This window comes from Haliotis asinina, chromosome 7 (assembly GCF_037392515.1).
Source record: "Haliotis asinina isolate JCU_RB_2024 chromosome 7, JCU_Hal_asi_v2, whole genome shotgun sequence".
In the NCBI taxonomy this organism is placed as follows: Eukaryota; Metazoa; Mollusca; class Gastropoda; order Lepetellida; family Haliotidae; genus Haliotis; species Haliotis asinina.
The window spans coordinates 53,742,628-53,766,772 of record NC_090286.1 but is presented as its reverse complement, the minus strand read 5'-3'; the positions used below and the strand labels follow the sequence as shown (position 1 = coordinate 53,766,772).

Genomic DNA, 24,145 nt, shown 5'->3' with positions numbered 1-24,145 from the left:
TTAGCAACTGGGAAGCGACTTGATGGAGGGTCCAGATATAACCTGATATGAGGTTTCGAAACGTGTACTTCAAAACCTGGCTTTAGAAAGTATCAGTGCAAAGTCTCAGCGGAAGTCTACCTGATTCTGGAGGGAACCTACCTCACTTCAGACAAATTCGGGGATGGGTTTATTAGTCCGCTTAAACACCCTGCACAATGATAAGCTGTCAAGATCACATGATGCTTCATTCAAACATCATTAACTGCCCGTACCAACCGAGCACCGTCTAAATAATCAATGAAATAAATTCCTTGGACAGTAAATTAACCTTGATTTGGTTCATCCTGGGTAATACGGTAGTCAGCCTTTGCAAATTCGGAAAGAAAATGTCCGAATATGAGAGCAGGGATAATCTGTATATAGTCTCCCTGATGAGAGAAACAAAAACGTTGATTCTGCAACTGGTCATGCCAAATTACATCCTCGATATCGCCGTGATATACGTTCCGATAAGTCTGCACTAATCCTGGATGCATTTACCATACCTGTATTACCTCTCGTTGCTGGCTCCGCATTCTCACTAGCTGTAGCCAATAAGATATACTACCGACAAGAAATAAGGGAACTAATGAAATAATAGCGAATTTGAAACTGCTTTAAATATCAACATTAATCAATTTTAGGCGTCAAGTTCAATATCTGGTGTGTCCACCATGTTGGGCAACACATTCACGGCACCTTGATGGCATGCTGTTAATCAATTTCCGGATGGTTGCCCGTGGTATTGCCCCCCATTCCTCTTGGAGAGCTGCACCAAGCTGGGCCAGGTTGGCGGGTCCTGGGTCCCAGGCGTACACCCTTCGACCAAGAACGTCCCAGAGATGTTCAGTTGGGGACAGGTCTGGGGACTTAGAGGGCCAGTCCAATGTCTGGATACCTTCTTGTCGGAGATAAGCGGAGACAATTCGGACCCGATGTGGTCTGGCATTATCATCTTGGAATACAAAATTTCGGCCGATAACTCTAGCCAATGGAGCCACAACAGGACGCAATATTTGGTCAACGTATCGCTGACCAGTCATGGCTCCGTTAATGATGACCAAATCTGATCGTCTGTCATGTGTAAACCCACCCCACACCATGACACACCTATACCTCCATATCGATCATGGTCAAGAATTGCTGCTCTGGCATATCGCTCCCCGCTCCGACGCCAACAACGTTTTCTGCCATCTGTGAATCGTAGGCAAAACCTTGACTCGTCAGAGAACATGGTGTAACGCCAGTGGTGCATAGCCCGTCCCTGATGCTGCCTAGCCCATGCCAATCTTTGGCGCTTATGGTGAGCTGAAAGGGTGACACCCTTAAAAGGCCGTCTTGCTTTCAGACGAGCTTGATAGAGTCGGTTTTTAACGGTTGAGGTTGAAATGCGTCTTCCAGTGACTGTGCGGAATTCTGGCAGGGGCCGATTTAAACCTATCGCGTAGAGCAATTAACGTAATGAGACGATCCTGTCGTGGTGTCGTTGATTTTGGTCTACCACGCCCAGGTCTCGTTGCAACCCCACCCGTTTGACGGTACCACAGGCGTGAAATTACACTTTTTGATTTACCCATCTGCCGGGCAACTTCACATAATGATGTCCCCACATCTATCATCCCCACAATTCTCCATTTTGTTGCTTCACCGAGATACTGCCTCGGAGGCATTTCTGTAAGTATCAATCTCTATTGCATCAGTGATTGCGACTTCTCCAGTACATTTACAGGAGTTAACTTCTGTATGCACGTGTAGCACGTGCTGGGCATGCATTATGGGAAATTCCGTTGTCATTGGATGTTGCGTTTGGGAGATACGCCACGATAACGGACCCTCAGTCAAAGTCATCTACATTCAATTTCTTGGTTCCCTTATTTTCTGTCGGTAGTATACAACCGCGACAGCGTCAACAAAGATAGCGGTTGCAGCTGCGATATGTTCGTAGTGCGACTCATATTCTGTTGAAATCATTCAAACTGACAAATCCGAAACTTTAATACAATACATGCTACAACTCCGTCTACCTCTTTCAGAGCACCTCTGCATGGTTTGTGTTGCCAAGTTTAATAATTAAAGAAGTGAAACTGAGTTGTGATTGCTACGCTCAGCTTCCCCGCGTTGAGATATGATTGGATTTTAAAAAGTGAATTTTAATTTTAGACTAGAATATCACCGTATTTCTATATTTTATGCCGAGGTTCAGGCGGAATACCTTAACCAAGAAAAATCAAAATGCCCCTGTTTGATGAGGTCGTAACACTGCTTACGCGTGTTACGCGTTTCTTGCGCTTATGAAGTGTAGTCCTGTAACGCACGAGATTGATAATTATAATATCAATTTCGTACCAGTACCGTATCAATGTTTTCTAGCGGCAGAGCCTCGTTTTGAGATTCCCATGATTTCCAGACTTCTGTTTGTTTGAGCTGGCTGTGCGACAGAAAACGTTGTATAGCGTGTTTGCAAGGGTTAGAAGGAGCGTAATGTACAAGTGCTTAGATGTATCAGATCATACGTATCTATATTTGTGTATCCAGGTAAACGAATTAGTCTAAAACTTCTTGACTGCTTATCGCACTAAGTTGCGCTACAGGACGGAACTCAGTAAATAGAAAACGAGACTGTTCAGTAATCAATGTTTTGACTTGAGAAAGTTCACAATATTCAGTGACAAACTTAGGTCAGTTTAGGTCGCAAATATCTACATGACAAACCAAATTCTTTCATGAAGAAAAATGCAAACAATAAAATTGTACGAATTGATTTATTAATAAAATATAAACTTTGAACGTGTAAATTCATCATACCCATATTAATTTGCATCGTACTTGTGTAATGAAACCGCTGAAAAGCTTTTCGAATCAATATGTTTACGTGACTATGCTTCTTTTTGTTTGAAAAGAACATGAATCAAAAGGGCTGTCAAATTGCGCTAAAGAGGCATGTGACATACAACTATACTACACATTAGCACATTAATGCAGAAGGTGTCTCGACCAATCATAAGTCAGACATTGGAAATTTCAATCACATTAGGGTATATCTATTGCTTTTCTCACTTGGCACGGGAGGGTACTAGATGTTGTATAAATAAAATAAATATGAAAATATTCTCTGTACAGGCACTTAGACTATCACTGATGAACCCTGTCTGCTGACGTAAGCATTTTCCATTCAAATCAGTGACCATGGTAATACAAAGGTAATACTGGGGTCAACTGAGAACAACTTGGGAAATAAATAAGCAGAGGTGGGTTCATCAGTATCTGTATCACAGGAGGGCGGGGGCAGTCCATGATGGCTGAAACGGTTTATGGAACCTGCATCTCTCCTATATTGTTTCAGGAATGATGATATCTTTGAGAACTCACAGGAGCATCGCGGAATGTTCATCAGCAAACATTCCTTTGCTTGTTCTGGGAAACCTCGTGTTGTTGTCGGGAGGTCCACGTTTTAGCCGTCATAATGCTACATTTATGACTGAGTTTGGCATCACAGTACCTCGGTGAAACAAGGTTTTCATGTGTGTCGACTTCAAGCTAGTTGGAGGTAGTACCCTTGAAATAATGGGAACGCGTTTGAGCTTGTGTCACTGACACACAGATGATCACGTTTGAGCTAATTAGTGTCCTTGAATCATTGCGGACCACGTCTGAGGTTGTGCCCTTGAACCACTGCGGGCCACTTTGGAACCTGCGTCCTTGGACACCGTGTAACGTCAACACTTGTGGGAGGCCTTGTACTAAGTCCTTACAACGAGGTGAAGTTTCAGGCGATCCCGATGCTGATGATGAGGGTCACGAGAGTCAGGAATGTAAGATGAGGATGTCGTCTGGCCACAGATGACGCATTGCTGGTGTCGTCTGCCCAGCTGTTTTCTAAGCTGGCCTCATCCTCCTCTAGACTGAATATCTTTACTATGTTCGAGGGGTCCTCTGGCTTGTAACCCTTCCTGGATATTTTCTCAGCTGAAGACGAAAAATATTCATGCATTACCATATGGGATGGTTATGAGTAGGGACATGTTTTTATCATTTTACCTGGCGTGTATAATTCTTACAGAGAAAACTACGTGTGTTTTTTGCTATAAAACAGATAGGGCGTGGATTTATGTCGACTCATGTTGATTTTCGAGCATAAGTCATCCTTTTTCGTGCTTTGAAGAAAACATTTGCGTGATGGTATCAGGGGCACATTAGGAAACGATGACAAAACTTTATGGATGATCAGGTTCTATATGTTGACAATGGCGACGATTTGGTATAGGAATCTGTATCAAAACGTCGCCATTGTCAAAGTAAAGAAGTTGATCATCCATAAAATCTCAATAGCACCCGCTTCTACAATGCCACTCAAACAAAACATTAAGAAACTTACAGCAATTCCCGTAGGCTCCGTCCATGCAGATGGACTTTCCCCTGTAGCAGCGACAGAGGCTGCAGTCAGACCGGAACCACTGCCCATGTTTGACAGGGCCGCACCAGCTCCGCTTCACTTCATACTGACAGTACCGACCATAAAACTCTCTGAAACAATAATCGGAACTGTTTGCATTTTGTACCCAAGGGACCTTAATCTAATTTTCTAACTAGTGTGACTGGAGTATTCACTGAATATGACGACAAGTGCATAACGTTTCACTCAATTTGTGTGTTCTTTCTTTCTATCTAATTGGGTTTTTTATATACTATATAAATACAGACGTGTTGTATTTCAGTGAACACATGATATATTTTAGAATCAAGTTTGTGTATCAAAGAATGAAGTTCTGCTATTTCGAAAGGCAAATTTATATCTTAAAAGTGTTATGCGTTGCAGCTTACTTTTTACATTGACAAAAGCTTCCAAGGACGCACAATCCGTTATTCTTACAGCAATCTTTGAGATACTTCTCTGGTGATTGGTTCTCTGCAAAAAAGAACATATGAGTTAACCCACAATAAGTCTCTGATAAGATGCAACTGTCCGACAATGTCCGTGATAATACATTCCTTCAAATGATTAACTTTCTTATTTCGGTCAGTAAAGAAATGATCAGTAGCCATTTGTAAGTGAACAATGGGCAATGACGGGTCTTAAATTTCTCGCCCGCCTTTATTAAACCTTAAGTACACTCCTTCAAGATTAAATGGAACAGATAGCCACAATTTAGTATTATCAAACACCGTGTTCTTCCACACACGGCAACGACGACAATAGAGGTAGCGATTAATGTATGCCTATTCACAATAGCTTACGGAAACGCCCGGGGGCATCCGAGTAGGGGTCAAGGTAACTGTGAAGGTTGGGCACAGGAAGGAATGGCGTCAGTTGGGGTCCTAATTGCAATTATGGTACCTGGGTTGGTTTGATCGGGAGCGTAATCTCCTTCTCTTATGTGAATTGCTAGGTTACTCGGGTCGTAATATTCCACAGTTGCCCTTGATGGCTATAAGGAGCATACTTTCACGAACGTTGAATGTATATAACACATGGTTGTTGTGTAATGCCTATGTACCACATGTATGGGGAAAGCTACAAAACAAATATATAACCCATTGCGTTTATGCAACAACTCTTGAAGCAGATCGGCGGTAGGTCTTGAAGGTAACTTTTGAAGCAGATCGGCGGTTTACAATTGTATCTTGAAAGGCATCTTCAAAAGACATGGGTCATCGCAAACTTGTGCATTGGGAAGTGTAAATCTAATGCCTTTGGTGATAGGTTAAGGGTGGAGCTACTCAACATTTCTTATATAATCTAGCGCTTATGTCACTTTCAAATCCTTCTAACTGTGATCAAGCCATGAACAAACTAACAAAATATTTGATAACAGTAACGCCTGAATTAAGATGATGTTGTGAAAATCGTATGATTTAATACATCATATTATAGAGATCATATTATACCACCGCATTCTCATCTTTAACCTTGGTCTCTTTCAGCTCTATGATATTGACTTTAGGGTTTCTAAATGCTAGAGGGGCGGTTGGGGATCCAAGTGGTTAAAGCGTACGCTCGTCACGCTATAGACTCGGGTTCGATTCCTCACACGGGTGTAATGAGAGAGTCCTCTGCCGTGATATTGTTGGAATATTGATAACAGCGGTGCAAACCCAGCTCACTCACTCATAAATGCTAGAAGGTTCCTAAACAAGTCAAAGAATATCCGTTCTTTAAGAAGTAAACACTTATTTTTATTCATGCATATTGCATCACCAATCTGTTTCAACAATGGCGCTAGTTTCGTTGTAGCTGCATAAGCTGGGGCAGTACCTATGCATTGTCCCGCTCATCCTTGCAGCGTCTTTACCATAAACCTTAGGTCAACTATGGGTCGAATTCGAAACAGCGCACGCGTTATGAACATGCATACATATCTGTAGGATCGTTGAACCAACACAAAAATTCATTACCTCATCAAAAGCTTTTAAAAGGAATAAAAACAGAGATAAGAAATCTCTGTACAAACGTGCCTTCCTTTGACTCCCCTGAGTGCAGTTCATTATCGGAGTGGGGCATTGCGACATACCACAGTTTTACAGATGTGAAGCTGGTAGGGGTTTGTGGGTAATCGTTAAGCATCCTTCATCCGAACACACTGTATCAGTTCAAACACTCCGGCTTGCCCCTCTGCAAGATTGTCTTATCTTAACTGATCACGCGCCAGTGATGAAAGTTAGCTAACACGCGGCTAACGCTTCCATCATTATCATCATCATCATCATCATGCTACGAATGTCAAAATCAATTAAACCAAGCAGCAACTTTGTATTCTTATCATATACTCAACTCTGGGCCCTTATTATCGAAACGTTCGTAGCCCTAAGAATTCTTATCTTTGATCGTAGCCAATGTGTTCAGAATGGGCTTAAGAAGTTCGCAGATCTACGAACGTTTCGAGAATAGCTAGCCTGGTTCTTTGTCCAGATCCTAAAAAGACATGAACGCTTTCTTATATGAGGTTTCGTTTTTCACAGCTTGCGTTTCTTTTGCTGTTCAGTATGGTTCAACTCGTTACTTGTGTCATGCAGCTTGGGGTTTTTCGAACTTTAACCTTATGACGACTTAAAATACTGTAGGAGAGGCGGGGTAGACCAGTGATTAAAACATCCGCTTACGTAAGACTGAAGAGCCGGGTACAACCTGTGAAGCCCACTTCTAGTCCTGTGCTGGAATATTGCGGAAAGCGGCGTATAACCACACTCATTCAATGTATTGTTAAATAAAGACCTCTCTTCCTTGATTGCTTACCTGCTTTGTAACCAAAGCTGAAGCGTTTGTTTCTTGTGTTTGAATTTATTAGATTCTTTAACCATCGTGGAGAGTCTGAAAAACAAAAGAAATGTACATTTCAATGAGTTCAGCACAATGTTAGGTTCTACAAGATACCAGGTGTCATTAGCATGGTAGCTAGTGAGCGTCCTACAGCGTGCCTTTGCATGTTGTCACTGACAGACGTTACTGACAAGGTTTAATAAAGGCGAAATAACATTAATAAATCTACAGAGTTATCAGTCTATATATCAAGAATACACACAGCTATGCGGAGACATGGTTTGACAGCGTTGCTTCGTGACTGACAAGTGACAAGAAGATGGCGCCAATATGTACACCGCAGACTCGCAAATTGCCCTCTCAACCTTAGCAACCACCGGTCATATTTACAAAACTTTCATCATTTACGATCTTCCCGAGACTATATCCATCTAATATATCTCTCAAGGAGATGGTTATTTATACTTCGCACTATTTCATTCATTTAGCACCAGTGTGATATCACCGGTATCTTTCTGGTTGCGCGATCCAGCTTTTAGTAGCCTCGTTATCGCATCTACTGCATGCGGACAACCACTGTACTTAAACAATCAGAGCAGCGACTTAAAGGATTAACCTCACAACAGAATGAGCGTTAAAGCTGTAACCTTGTGATCCAAGTTAATCCTTAAACGGGCGTGCGGGGATTAATTGAAATCTCGGGCTACGAGAGTATGGTCCGTCGATGGCGTCGAACAATTAGCTTCGTTAGCGCAACTGTTTTTCTCAGCAGAACTGCTGGATGATTATGGGGAAAAGAATATTTAAAATCGAGTTTACGATTTAAGCCACATGTAGTATAAAGCACCTGTAATCGTACCCTTTCTTGAAGTGGTAAGTCAGCATTAGGTGAAAACAGGTGCCATAAATACGTCTGTTGCTTTTCACTGTGCCCGTTTAGTCCCAACAAGACTAGTGGTCCATCTGGTCCAAACAATACTGAATAGATACAAGTAGCCATAGAAGAGCGGTTGGTAGCTTAAAATGTTACTGTTGTACCTCCTTCTGTCAGCTACAAAAGATTCGTGTTATTTGTTGCGGATTAGAACGAAGGCTTTAGAATCTAAAGTAATCACACATAACCCATCGCAAATATGTAACACTGACCGCGCGTACAAGTTGGGCATTTGGAACGACGAGATATGGACCTTATCGTATCTTCTTTGAAATGCGTTAGAGGAAACAGAATAATTCAAAGAAAACAAATTAACATCGCCATTTGATTAAGGTGTGAGAATTGGTCACAGATATTGTTTACTTTCAGTATGGAAAGGCATACACACTTTCACGGCAGTTTCGCGTGACCTGCGACCTTAAGTTAAATATTAGTCACATAAGCAGTGGAATGGGGGATATGCACAAATGTAAATAAACAAAGAGCTTTCCATCGACTACCACAACAAACAGGCTGATAGAGAGAAACCTTTACAGCGCCATCTGACACGGGGTTATCTCCCATGACCTCGGTCAGCGAGGTCAGGTATACTGACCGTGGTCTTCATATGAATACCGAGTATAGGATGTCAGTCCAAGCCTACAATTTACCTACATGTCATGGGGCTGGACACTGCTTTCTCGGACAATGCACACTGGTGTTCATTTATCACCTACCGATAGGACTGACGTCCATGGCTGATATACGTTAATATTAGGTTTCCGCGTCACTGGAGATATGTATCCGTTCCGCGTGATTGATTTGGTATCAGTTTGATCGAGGGAGGTTATATTTGGGAAAATTAGTAAGTGCATGGACAGGTTTATGAATACACAGACGACATCGCCATCAGACTGCCAGCCATCCACCTTTTCTCGGTGTTGGTTTCTGTGTATCTTTCACTGCTGTCCATGTTCCCAGAGAAGCTACGCTGGTTGACTGGACATGCTTCTCCTCGCGAACACCTGGTGTCACCACTGATTTTCTTTAATCTGTTCCTATAAGTTTCATAACTGTTTTACCCTTTACACCAAACGGAATTTCTTTCTGAGGGTAGCCATAACTTTATTCTTTTGAACTGATATTCTGATTCTGATCCATAGAATTGAATAAAAACTGCCTAACCAAGGTCTCATCAATCTGATCAATATAGATAACTAGTCCCATGTTCCTAACGGTTCATAAATTATAAAATATATCTAAAGAAAACAAGTCCAGAGCCATTTGAAGAAACTGTGGTAATCTTGACTTGCATTGACTTTGCATTGGATATATTTATTTCAGGGTGTGAATGACAGACTACTAGCTTCAAATGTACATGCATTATCATTGCCCTCAACAGTATATGTATCTCATGTAATCTTAATGTATGCTGATATATCTATGCCCATATGACACGCAGTGTCCCTTGCATGAAGTCTTGCGTTATTGCCCATTACACGGTGGGGAATATAATATGTAGCACATGCCATGCTCTTCAGCTGCCATCTTTATTGTTGGGACGAATATTCTGTTGGAACGGATAGTATAACATTTATCTCTAGAAACAGTTAACTATTTATATACATTGTTCATCTAAAATAGCCAATGGAGCCCAGAACATTTTCCTAAAGTTGAGCTAATGTAGTCATTCCAAATTATCGTAGACTGGACTCTGGTAGTTGAACCATAGAAAGTGACCATCTCGTTAATACCCAGCTGTTGTGGTCATGTATATTATGGCGAACCGAAGAAAAACGCACTTTGAACAGTCGTAAGTTCAAAGGAAATTCTACTTCCTACATGCCTCGCTTGAAAGTGTGCCTTTGGTAAAGGTATTTTGGTCTACTTTAACTTGGCAGTAAAGTGCAAAACGATCTAGCGTACATAAATCATGTCCTCCCAGTTGGCGGCGGATGAAATCGCCCTCGTTTGGGGTACTCGTGAATGGACGTTTATGACCACTGACTGGCTTAGGAGGTTCCTGCTGCAGGGTTGGAGTGACCACTTGGTTTAATGTGAAACACATGCCCAGTTATGGGTTCGCGTAACAAGCTGAATACGATTTATTATTGTTCTAAATGATTTGAAGAGTCGGGTCTGGATGGCAGAGTTGACAAATGGATTCGGTACATATACTGGTACCTTTGTCTAGCAAGACATAACAAGGTCCAAGCATTTGTAGGACTCACAGAACAGCTTGGACTCCATTAATTATACAACTTTTAGAAACTAAACTAAACCTGTACTGTCCTCGTGACTATCGTGTTAAAAGTGTTATTCGTGTTGGAGGAAAACACGTCATAGGAGGTGAAAAGTTGTTAACTAAGTACTTAATAAGTCAAAATAGTTCCGTTAGTCAGCAAAGCACTACTGCATTTCACGTGTAATTACATCTCAGTTAATGTGGTCGTTTTATCTTATTGCGCAGTGCATACTGAAGACCCCATAACGTTCCCATTGCTCTGCGTCACGTTTATGTGAAAGCACCTGTTTCTTTCATTAGCACACCATTGTGATAAGTATGTAACCTTTATATGATAATCACGAAACAATTAACATGATTCCGGTGTTTACCAAGTCGCACAGACGCTGATAAGACAGTAATGGAATGAACTCTACGGCTAAGGGTCACTGTACTCTAGGAGTAGGAGCTAGGAGGTATCTATGAGAAATGCTCTACGGACATTTGACCGCAGCTACTGTCGACTAAATCTACGTCTGTTTTCGTGCTGTGAATACAACTACCAAAAAACTCGTAAACAGTGACTTGTACGCCGAGCCAACGAGTCGACGCTTAGCGTCTCTTTAATGGGTGAGTGAGTGGCTTATACGCAACGTATGCTTGTAGCCGTGGCTTGTCGACTGAAGTATTCTGCGATGTTAACGTCAGGTTACCCTACCGAAGAAACGAAAGCTAAAGGACCAGTTAAATTGGACCAGTATAGAAATCGGTCGCATTCATTTACTTCAAACCAATTAATCTTCTTTTAACTTCTTGATGGGGAATTACTTTGAATGCGTCTCTTAAGGTGTGGGCAAGCAAGACATAGATCCGTCCCGCAAATCTGTCGTAGGGCTAAGAGGTCGTAACTCCTTCCACGTAGCGTTACGATCATCGCAAGGCTAAGATCACTTAAGCCTGGGACAACAGATGTAAATGAAAAACATGTTACCATTATCCGTGCCCAACATGTATACACCATATGTTTACAATGATGCCTGCAATTCTTCAAACGGCTTCACCATATTAAACACGGCGTCCTTGACATATTTCCAGTGACAGTTGCAACTACAACATCTGCAGCTGTTGCCTTTCACTCGCAGCTTCATGCGAACATAACCCCTTGACCAGATGGGAGGACCCTGGGATGTGCGGGTAAATGGACAGTGGCTTGTTACAGATAGCGCATTACTCCGGTCCTGGTTCCCGCTGGCAACAGGCACTATAAACTTCCCCGTGGGCCACAAGGATCAATTAGAACTACGTTTATCTCGCATTACGATACTCTCGCGCTTGGTTCGGGCTTCAAGACACAGGGGAACTTCAAACGCTTTGAGGGGACATTATACTGGGCACGACGGTACCTTGGGGTGTTTTAACATAATAATTGGGGACAAATGTTTTCATTATCAGATAATTAAAAGCACGAGCAGTGATTGTATCTGATATTGTATAACTGGGCTTGTGTTTGGCTTTGGTGTTGACACAGGGCGTTTATGTAACGTAATCGAAGATCAAAGATTGCGTTCTTTGACCCAATCGTTGACGCTTGGGACGTTATGCATTTAACGTGGGTTGTGTTTTAAAAAAAAGCACCCGTTTGCAAAAGAAAATCTTGAAAGTTTGATGTGACAAGATAAATATGAACGTAAATATGAACGTATACTGCAAACATTCCAAAACACCCTTTCTTACCGTAACCTTACACCATGGACTGACCACTAAACGCTTGTTTACATTGGTGTATGCTTACCTATGCCCGGAGACTTAGCTGTTACGATGCCTCACGGGTTTCGATATAAAGTCAATGATTGCTTAGTAACCTAAATCTGACCTTAACTGCTTTTCCTATTTTGTATAGATGAGTGAAAATGCTCCACTTCTTGTTATCGTGGTATCTAAATCTAGAATGGACATCTCATCTTTACTACGAAACACCAGCTAGGCGCAAACGCCAACTAATATAATTCTAAAACTATGAACCAACATCTGTCCAGTTCTCTTTGATGTGGTCTTATGTTCAATCAGATATACATTGTTAAACTTAATACCCTGTTAAAACAAAGTTCTTGACCCCGGCAGCTATTCTTTCAAAGTAATCAAAATTCTTCGCGCGTTATAACGAGGCAAAGAGAGAGATGCTCTACCCTTCTCAATATGGATGGACATCCATCAAAACCCATGATAACACGTCAGATTGACAGGCGATAAAACCCAAGATAATGACTCTCGCCTTGTTTACACCATCCTGCTCTTCCTCGTCTTAATAACGACACGCCTACCTACAGGGTGAGTTGAGTGGTTCACGCTTGCACATGCACGTAATGTCGGACGAAGATGCTCTATTGTCCGTGAACTGGAATTAATGCGCTGCTGCTACCTACATCAGGGTCAGTTTGACCTACACGATGGGCCCTGGGAGAGTTCACGGATAATATACTCTCTTTGAGGTCATGAGTGAAGTAACAGAAGTTAGGCTTTTAACAGTAGTATGGTGCTAATGTACACCACAAGCTTCTCCCATGCAGGTAAATCACATGTACAAGTGTGCTTTACTTACATCCGTCCCAAATGCCCTACACTGATCTATACGTCTTTTGTTTAACACTTTAGAATGCTGTATTACACAGATCAATATCAGGTTTTTTAAGAGGGGAATTTGATACCCAATAACCGATTTCCTAGACTGTTTGTCATCCCCTTTCTAGACCGTCGTTTGATACTAGTATATAAACTACCAAGCCTTCAGTGAACAGTGTTTCATTCGTCCAGAATTCACACAAGCATTTACTCGTACACTATTTAATGCTTGACCTATAGACCTCTAAAACTACGGAGTATTACATATGGTCGAGTTTATTTCTGCGGTCCGTGTTTTTAACCGAATACGTGAGTGTCATGTGTTAAAATATGCAAAGGTGCATAACAGTCAACGCTTTATGTTATGTTTTGTAGCCTAAGCCTTGTTATTCTGACAAATCGTCAGAACCTGTTGTTCAACCTGTGCTGTCTGTGAACTATTTACTTAATGTAAATATATTTTAACACAAACGGTTCTAGTAAAATAACATGGGTTGCCATGTTGACTCTGATCGATTCACTCTTACATAAATTTAATTTAAGATTTTTCGTAAGATTGTTCTCAGAGCATGCCTGGGGACAGTGTTAAACTGACGAGTTGTACAAACAGCCCCTCTCGGACAACGCACCTGTTACTGACAACAGAGGCGGATTAAATGGAATGATATTTATCTGATTTTGAGTCAGAGGCATATATAAGTGTCAATCGTAATTAAAGACACCCTGAGGGCCCAGAGGACAATGTGCCGGACCGGACCGTGTCCGGTGACAGGGATCGGCGACAAAACGGCTGGTCACTTGAGGAGTTAGGTCTGACAGGCACTTGCTGACCAGAGCTAATAACATGTTTTCTTACAGAGTTTTCTGTTTAAGCAATATAGGGTGGTGTTACGTTAAAAGCTGGAAATAATATTATTAATAATCTGTATATACGATAATGGGTATTTATTCTGTGTAAAGCTAAGCTGTTTATGTTACCAATGGTCTAATCCTTAGATCGTGGGCTATAACACAATGTTGGTACATAATGCCTGGTAACTAATGCCATTCCTAAGAAAATCGGGTATTACAAGAGAAAACACACATACTGCTTATACATTCAACCATGGTTTGAGCTACGACTATCGTAAGTCACAGTTTGTCTTGGATGAGAAAATTCGTCAATTCACGCTCAAGAACCGGTAAATCATTTTAACCAAATAAATAATTTATCAACATAGGCTATAAGTGTGTCGAAATTATGTTCTAGATGATATCGTCCATTTTAAGCTTGAACGTCGTCAGTTGTGTCTGACAAAAAGCTGTATTACATATGCTTTGCATAACTTCCACCTATTCCACTCTACCATTACTTTGGTACATGGCAACACGCGGTAGTTGATGGAGTGCAAGCACCTTAGCTGGTCCTCATCAAAACCCACGACCCTTACAATCCTGTGTAATTAGGGCCCACAGTGGGTATAATGTTGATACGTGAGATCCCCCTCCACCATAAACCCTCTATGTGGTATCATTATCACAGGTTCCCGAATAGGGAGGATTACGTCATAACGTCCCCAGTGTATAGCTATCGGGGATGCTGTAAGGAGCTTACAATACTTTATACTTTAACGTAACGCTGTACCTTGGGAAGTAGCAGTTGGAGATATACTTCGAAAAAGAATTTCCATGGCAACGAGTTAATGCAGTTACCCTTTGGTGACTCTTTCATATAGGTGTATTGTGATGTGCGTTGGACGAAGTTCGTCGCGTTGTTCAATATACGATTAAGCTTTCTTTTAATAAATAAAAACAATCCACAAAACGTGTTGAATAGATAAAGTATTAAACTATTACTTACCTTGTGACATTGTTTCTGTGAAGTATGTAATCCAGATCAGAACGGTACACAGGTATCTGAAAACCATTATCCCCTTTATTGGAGTTGTATTGGTAAAACAAGACCCAGGCAATATACGACGGCATCTGCATACGATTGCATTCCGACTCATCCTTCACATGTGTCCTGTCCGATTCTGTATGATGACAAGAGCATGACATGTGACAGATTGCAGTCACACGTGACTTACTCTTTGATGTCAACAAATAATAACAACAAATTCCTACTGCCCTATTCCTGACCTCTGTATGATATATGTGGGAAATATTAATATTTCCACTGTTAGTTAAATATACAAGACAGCTGAGCTGTCACAAATATATACAGTGTTAATGTGCAGTATCTTTAAGTCCAGTTGATCTATACATGCTACAGTGATTAACATTATTGTATATTTAATAACATTCATTATAAAAAGTCATCATGTATGCATTCCAGTAATAACATTTGTCATGACCGAAAGAGTTCGTTTAATATGTATAAAAGAGAAAAGAGAGAAGAGAGAAAGCGTACCTCCACTCCTAGCTGATGCCTATTTGTTTTCAGTCATGGTCAAAGTAAAATTGAATTAAACATAAAGAAGAACAGCATTTACTTACCTGACAGCTGTGTATAAATCCATTTATGTTTCAGTATATCCCGGTGTATTGTAACTGAATCCCCTCTCAACGTTTCCCCTCGCACTGACTCCATCCAAATCCCTCCAATGTTTGCAAGCTTATATTTCCCACGTGTTGCAACACCGATTTAGCCATTCCCAGGGGGCAGGACTTCTTGATTGACATGGTCACGTGCCGCGATAAACCAATGAGCTGCTCGAATTGTATTCCGCAGGGTCTAGTTGTCATCACTGTACAATGAGCCTGTTTTCACTCGCCGTTGCGCACCATTTAAGTTGAAAGATTGGGATTAGGAATTAAATCAAATTACCGGGCGTTTTCAGTTGTTAAGCTACTGTACCGCGTCACTGACTCACACGTGTGAAAAGTGTGAAAGAAAGAACAATAAGAAATTGGTCCAATCGGCAGTGTATTTTTGACATGTATGTTTTACTTACGACATGAATAGCTGAGGTTAATTGTTATGAACATAGGTGTGAATATCAAAGGCGGCGTACTCGGATGTTTGGTTATGAGTGAGCAGACGTTCCCGTCTTTTTGTCGTCAGGGTTAATATTTACTCGCTCCGCCTTACACCTTGTATATCTGTGATGGTGGAAATTAGCAAAATGTGTTACCAGCTTCAAAGGTACTTTCCGACGACTCCGATATCAATATTTGTTTAATTAAGTTTCACATACACAAGTTCATTAAGTTGTATATGCCACTCTTAAGAGTAAATATTTTATATCTACAAAAGATACCTATCTGTGTTCGTACTGAGACAAAATTACCTGAAGATGATGAGATGGTTGAATCAGAATAAACGATGGCAAAACATCTACTTCAAACCTATTACCTGACGAGTTTTATGTTTTTAGTTTACAGAATATGCATACACTAATGTGTATATAGGAATGTAGGTAATTGCACCTGTGTGACACAGATCAGGTGTGTTATATCGATCGTCTTACTATGTTAATGCAAAATTAAAAAAAAAAAAAACATTAAAAAAAAAAACACTTTGGCTTTGATGAGCCTCTTAGAACTTTAGGTGATGAAGAAGGATGATATTTTTTCGACATAGATTCCAGTGTCCTTGTCAAGCAAGCAACGATATTAGAATCTGTGTTGAAACGTCGGTTTCCACAGGATAAAAAAATTGTATATCAATAAAATTATCAGCATTTTTGTAATCACAAAAGTCTAGCAATTCTAAGATTCTTGACTTTGTTTGCGTGTTACTTTTGAAGTTAATATGTATTTCATATTTTGTTTATTTTCTAGCACTTTTATCTATCTGTTTTTTCAAAATTAGCAAAATCGATGTTCTCATTCTTCATGAAATCATGAATGGATTGGCCAGCAAGCTCCGAGGAGCTTATTCAAAGACACTCTCTTATATACAAATGCATAAACAAGTAAATGCAGAAAGAGATGGGACATTGTTATTTATCAGCAATCAAGAAAAAGGATAATGCATGCACATCGATTCATTTGTTTGACATTCAAAATCAGCATTTATGAAACATGAAATCGATCAGAGCTTGTGATGGAATCATGAATATCTTTTAATAATTTATGTAGATAATTGTTACAACCCCATACATGCACAACCCCATAGTACAGTGTTGATACTAAACCCCTTTAAGTAGAAATATGATTTTGGTCTTCATTCTGTGTATTAGGTGCTGTATCTCCATGTCGTCATTATCGTAATGTTGTGCTACATGTTCAACAATTTGAATTTTCAGACTTACGACATAGATTAACGGTAATTTTGACTGGGCTCCCATTACAAAAGAGGAACATTACCGACAGCCCTTTCAAACATAAATATAAAAGGAAGAATCTATCCTTTTCTACACTCACACTCATTATCAAAACAGAATAAGCTGTTTGTACAGTAGAATTAGAAAAATGATGTACAAATTACATAAATACGTATGTACGTGACTGCCTACGAACACACGCATATAGAGATTTTTATGCGCTTATGTTGAATATATATACTGCAGTTATTGGTCTTTGGAATGCATCCAAATGGACACAATGGATATGTGTGCTATTCCGTATTAATATAACGCATTCGTTAAATCTCATTCACTGGACACTAGCAACACTTTACTCGCATCTAAATGTCCATTTTTACAATTCATCAATGTCGGACAAGGATACTACTAAAAGTACTATTTTGTGTGATCGTACAAAAAAAAGGAGAAGAATAAACACCCCAAAATAAAAAATAGAACTACTGTTCAGTAATTCCAGACAAGTTTGATAAACACTATCAGTATAATATATACGTCAATCTATGCGTCTGTATCGTCAACGAATAATCAAAACAAACATGTCAGTTTATGGGTCGTCAATGACGGCAGTTTTATGACTTGTTTGCCTAGACAAGTGTCTGTTCCGGTCATTCACGTGCAGAAACGAAAATGGCGTCGAGTCCTGTTCCGGAAGACGATGGCCGTGCTGTGAGGAATTATAATGTTTGTTGCTTCTCAGTTTTCCACTTTATTCCGAACAGATGAACGGGTTTAGTCTCATGCTAATGTTCGATGTTATTTGTTGATTTAGACACTGATACTTCTGGCCAATAGGACACGGGCGACTCTTTCTGGCCATGATATTCGCAGATATAGCCACATTCCCGCCAATATACGCATGTCAGAATTACATAAACAATGTCTGGACCTGTCTGTTTGAAAGATTAAACCATAACGATTTTTGTTGCTATTTCGTTGTTTTTAACATTTTGTGAATGAGTGGATCCGATTTAAAGCTGCCTTGAGTGGCATTTTGTGTTATATGACAGTGTGTCTAATCGAGACGTTTTGAAAACGGACTGATGCAGACCTTAGAGATTTATCATTTTTGAAAAGATATATGATGCTGAATGGCCTTGTATCATCATCGGGACCAACTTTGGGTCCAAAGATGTGATCAGGGTGCTATATTGACCTCTCCAAATTTCACGTTCTCTCAACTTTGTGCCATTACTTTACCAATCTACAGCCTTCCCACAACGTTGCGAAAACGTTGCGTGTTACCAGGGATAATCAAGATCTACAATCTGTTAGAGTTTCCCTGGTTATAGCTGGGTCAGGTTCGTATCGTCCGGACACCTTTCAAGTTAACTACATCAAAATTATATAATTAACATGGATACCCCACACAATGAACAGTAACCGAACAGACCTCTGTGCCATTTCCTCAATGCAGTGCTCAAGGAGCCATGGAGATCCGGGTTAGAACTGGTGTTCAGTAACCCACGCTTTTTTTAAGTGGCAGCTAGCGGGATCAGGTGGTCAGGACTCTAATTTGGTTGGCACATGCTATTGCATCCTAATTGCGTAGATCGATGCCCATGCTGTTGATCACAGGATTGTCTGTTTGAGATTCGATTATTTACAGAGCTCCGCCATTTAACCAGAGTATTGCTCAGAGCGGCGTAAAACAGCAAACCACAAACCAAACCGTGATCCAGGCAGGGAAACAACAAGTGCCAGCTTGTAACGTCTGTTGGTACGACGCAGCGTAGAGCATACACGGTAATCGCAGACCCTCAGAGACATATCTTTGGATCATGTCGTAACAATCACTGTTCCCAGTCCACAGCGGAAGCCTTGTTGGACGAAGAGGTGTACCAGCGGTTTACACAGGACGGGCGGTATAATGTACTATTGTATACTATTAGACAATTAAACATTATAAATATCATAATTATAAATCTTGTTATTCCGGGAACCTATCTTGACAGTGAATTCCATCCATATCTCACTGCCTGAGCGACAAAATAGAATACTTCGGATTTGACAATCTAAACATTATTTCACATGTTTTGATATGTATGTATAATCAATCCTTTATTTACAGTACTGAAAAGGCCATAGACCTATAGCACATTTGTACACACCGTAGCAAAGGGAGCAATAGAAATAAATATATATCATGAATATTAAATAATATCGCATCTGTAATGCTGAGGATCTGATATTCATTGCATGGTAGTGTATACATTGATTTGTTTGATTGGCATTACTATAAGCTGGTAAGTGATAAGAGGGTAAGATTCTTTATGGATAACAACTTCTTTATTGCATATGATGCGGCGTTTCGGTATGGATCCTTATAACCGTTGTCAAGCAAGTGTGTATACATTGCAAGACACTTGTACAATGATATGGCAGGTATATTTATTTTACAATATGACTGAGGAATAGCGTATAAATCGTGGAAACAAAAGAAAAAAGTATCTGACACTTTGTAACTTTAGGAAAATAAATCTGTAATAAAAGTTAATTAAACCCCCAACGAGAGACGTCGCCAATTGTCTGCCACGTCTGTCAGCCTACGCAGGATTCATTTCTGCCATGGATAGGCTATTAAACCCAGCGTCTCGCAAACTCGCGTCAATTGTTTTATTGCAACCAATTTTAGTTGTTGTGAATGAGACAGATAGGTAAAGACAACAAACTGACCACATCTACCTCGGTTATCTCCCTCTGAGTGATACTTGAGAAGCACAATTATACTTCAGCTATTCTGGTTAGCGTGACGACGTTTAATGATACTACTGGACGGGTAAATATATGTTAGGGTTACAATATGGACACACTGACCCCTGGTCACCATTCAGCGGGCACCTGTTACAAGATAACCACCCTTGAAAGAGCTTTTCAAGATTCTACTTGAATTGGTATGAGGGCCAATATAAACTCGACGGCTTTAATCAGTTTCCGACAAGCTTTTGTCAACAAAGAGGTCAGGAATGAGAGGACAAACACTTCTTATAAATGACTTTTTGAAAACTTGCCAGCCCCACAAAGTGGCAAAGTAACAAACTTAAAACTCTAAACTAAAATTCAAATTAAAAACAAACAAACAAAGTAAACTCTACCATAAATCTAAACATATTGACAGGGCGGTAACCAAATTACAAAGAGGTCACTCAAAATGAAATTATCATCTACACCAAACGGGAAAAATGTACGGAAGCGTAGTAGGGCCACGGTGAAATTATTTTTAGAGTCACTATCTCCTACTTAGTACATACTATCTCCTACTTAGTACATACTATCTCTTACGTGGGACTTACTATCTCCTACGTATGAGTTACTATCTCCTACGTGGGACTCACTACCTCTTACGTAGGACTTACTATCTCCTATAAACGTAACTTCTACGTAGCAGATACTAAGTCCTACGTAAAAGATAGTAAGACCTACGTAGGAGATAGTAACCCCTACGAAGGAGATACTAAGTCCTACGTAGAACTTACTATAGTAATAGTAAATGGTATGCCTCTCATCGCTTACAATAACCCAGTGCCAGACAATCGGATGATTGATATCACAATCCATGATATAAACCTGTAACACTTAAAGCACAGTGAGACTGACTGTTTCTGGTTTAAGGCTGCACTCAGCAATAATCCGATATGGTGGCACTAAAGTCTCGACCAAACAATCCGATGCCATTATGCGCATCGATCTACGCGGATACGATGACATGCAGTCGATCAAGTCTCTGAGCCTGGCCAAGTGATCAATAATCGCTTCACTGAACACTGATTCTTTTGATAAGACCTTATCAATTGCTGACGTTATTCATGATGAATTATTGGATTTTCCTTAGTCGATCGGTTTTAAAAAAATGCATAATTATGTTCAAATAAACCTGTTTAGTGAAATATATTAATGACCTCAAGCCAGTCTTGTGATATTTTTTTCCTCCATGGGATTGTCAACATTTAACAACTGCATGAGTGAGTGAGTGAGTTTAGTTTTACGTCGCACTTAGCAATATTCCAGCTATATGGCGACAACAACTGCATGATACATATTCAATGTATATCAATTACGATACTAAACAGTATAAACCGTAATCAATAGAGGGTTGTGTGTACACTTCCTTAAGTGTTTTAGATGCTTTTACCATTGAAAACAAACACAGTCATATGATATGAAGAGAAATTATTTGAAGTAGCATACCGCTGAGACCACGTGTGTCCGATTTACTCCCGCCGTACTCTCGCGTTGTCACCCCTGCCGTGTACACGCGAGATCGTAAATCACGTGGAAAGACATCATCCCTGCTCTATGCTCATGTTAACACCGTGCCTGTTCAGATACCGAACACTGCTCTTTGTTGGTGATGGAACAACGCTGAACTGTCCAGAGGCAAAAGTATCTACTATACTCAGTTTGTGCCAGGGATCTTTATTCACCCACAAAATGGTGTAGCCTGCGAACGTTCAAATTTAACTGAACAGGTCAGAGTCAGTTAGTCAGTGAGTTTAACCACGGTTTAAACAGAACCTGTGTCATATGGCTCTCCAGAATGATGGTGGAGGAACGCCCGATTGATGCAAAAACATTCAAAACGTAAATGGAACCGTCCAGAGATAGATAGATGAATGAGTGATTTCAAGTCCGACTTTTGAGATTTATTCGTGATCACAATTCCGTCTATTGGGCTTAGATGCATGATCATAAGCTAGGATAGGTCTCCGGTAAGTTGTGCCGGTCGTCCACGGTGACGGCCTGAGCCGAGTGGTCAGCCTCAAACGAAGACGCATCTGTTAAGACGATGTCTCAACGACTTGTCATATAGATGTCTTGTCACTCACGCCCTCTAATGGCTAGTCTCATGGTTACAAGTGTGGGTCAACGACACGGGCGGTCAGCGGGTCTTGAGCAACACATGTGGACTTGTTGACAAGCGCGACACAAGCTGCATCTGAGTCGCTTGACAAAGGGGATTTGTCTGGTTGAAGAGCGGAAATTCCCACATTCAGGACAGTTCAATATGTTGGTGGATGATGTTGTGTAGACCGCAGGACACGTAACGCTACGACAGTCGTAAGTCGATGAACTTGTACGAGATTTACGATCATCTTAGCGCCACAATCATTTTGAGGGACGGTGCTCCGCCCTGGTGAGGTAATGAGTGTGTGGTGGTGGGTGTTGTTGGTGTTGGTGGTGGGTGTTGTTGGTGTTGGGTGGTGCTGGTGTTGGTGGTGGGTGTTGGAGTGGTGGTGGTGGTGTTGGTGGTGGGTGATGCTGGTGTTAGTGGTGGGTGGTGCTGATGTTGGTGGTGGGTGGTGCTGGTGTTGATGGTGGGTGTTGGAGTGGTAGTGCTGGTGTTGGTGGTGGGTGATGCTGGTGTTAGTGGTGGGTGGTGTTGGTGGTGGGTGGTGCTGGTGTTGGTGGTGGGTGTTGAAGTGGTGGTGCTTGTGTTGGTGGTGGGTGATGCTGGTGTTGGTGGTTGGTGTTGGTGGTGTGTGATGCTGGTACTGGTGGTGCTGGTGTTGGTGATGGGTGGTCATAGTACTCAATGGATGATGATAGCGGTGTGTTATGATAGGCCTGGTGGATGGTGATGTTGTGGTGATGGTGCTGGTGGTGGGCGATGCTGGTATTGGTGGTGGGCGGCGCTGGTGTTGTTGGTGGGTGGTGCTGATGTAATGGTGGGTGGTCATAGTACTCTATGGATGATGATAGCGGTGTGTTATGATAGGCCTGGTGGATGGTGATGTTGTGGTAATGGTGCTGGTGGTGGGCGATGCTGGTATTGGTGGTGGGCGGCGCTGGTGTTGTTGGTGGGTGGTGCTGATGTAGTGGTGGGTGGTCATAGTATTCTATGGATGATGATAGCGGTGTGTTATGATAGGCCTGGTGGATGGTGATGTTGTGGTAATGGTGCTGGTGGTGGGCGATGCTGGTATTGGTGGTGGGCGGCGCTGGTGTTGTTGGTGGGTGGTGCTGATGTAGTGGTGGGTGGTCATAGTACTCAATGGATGATGATAGCGGTGTGTTATGATAGGCCTGGTGGATGGTGATGTTGTGGTGATGGTGCTGGTGGTGGGCGATGCTGGTATTGGTGGTGGGTGGCGCTGGTGTTGTTGGTGGGTGGTGCTGATGTAGTGGTGGGTGGTCATAGTACTCTATGGATGATGATAGCGGTGTGTTATGATAGGCCTGGTGGATGGTGATGTTGTGGTGATGTGTTGGTGGTGGGTGGTGCTGGTGTTGTTGGTGGGTGGTGCTGATGTAATGGTGGGTGGTCATAGTACTCTATGGATGATGATAGCGGTGTGTTATGATAGGCCTGGTGGATGGTGATGTTGTGGTGATGGTGCTGGTGGTGGGCGATGCTGGTATTGGTGGTGGGCGGCGCTGGTGTTGTTGGTGGGTGGTGCTGATGTAGTGGTGGGTGGTCATAGTACTCTATGGATGATGATAGCGGTGTGTTATGATAGGCCTGGTGGATGGTGATGTTGTGGTGCTGGTGATGTGTTGGTGGTGGGTGGTGCTGGTGTTGTTGGTGGGTGGTGCTGATGTAGTGGTGGGTGGTCATAGTACTCTATGGATGATGATAGCGGTGTGTTATGATAGGCCTGGTGGATGGTGATGTTGTGGTGATGGTGCTGGTGGTGGGCGATGCTGGTATTGGTGGTGGGCGGCGCTGGTGTTGTTGGTGGGTGGTGCTGATGTAGTGGTGGGTGGTCATAGTATTCTATGGATGATGATAGCGGTGTGTTATGATAGGCCTGGTGGATGGTGATGTTGTGGTAATGGTGCTGGTGGTGGGCGATGCTGGTTTTGGTGGTGGGCGGCGCTGGTGT

At 41.6% G+C, this 24,145-nt stretch overlaps 2 protein-coding genes across 2 annotated transcripts; both read right to left on the bottom strand.

Moving 5' to 3' along the window:
• Positions 1–3,787: 3,787 nt before the first annotated feature.
• LOC137291849 (uncharacterized) lies at positions 3,788–15,558 on the bottom strand. Its single transcript, XM_067823395.1, has 6 exons — positions 15,511–15,558; positions 14,873–14,928; positions 7,253–7,327; positions 4,843–4,927; positions 4,397–4,545; positions 3,788–3,987 (listed from the first exon to the last, which is right to left on the bottom strand). Exons 1-6 carry the CDS (start codon positions 15,531–15,533, stop codon positions 3,788–3,790), a joined length of 588 nt encoding a protein of 195 aa, XP_067679496.1. The 5' UTR covers positions 15,534–15,558.
• A 7,127-nt stretch (positions 15,559–22,685) lies between these two features.
• Positions 22,686–23,588, bottom strand: LOC137292072 (uncharacterized). Its single transcript, XM_067823616.1, has one exon. It carries the CDS (start codon positions 23,586–23,588, stop codon positions 22,686–22,688), a length of 903 nt encoding a protein of 300 aa, XP_067679717.1.
• Between the last annotated feature and the right edge of the window lie 557 nt (positions 23,589–24,145).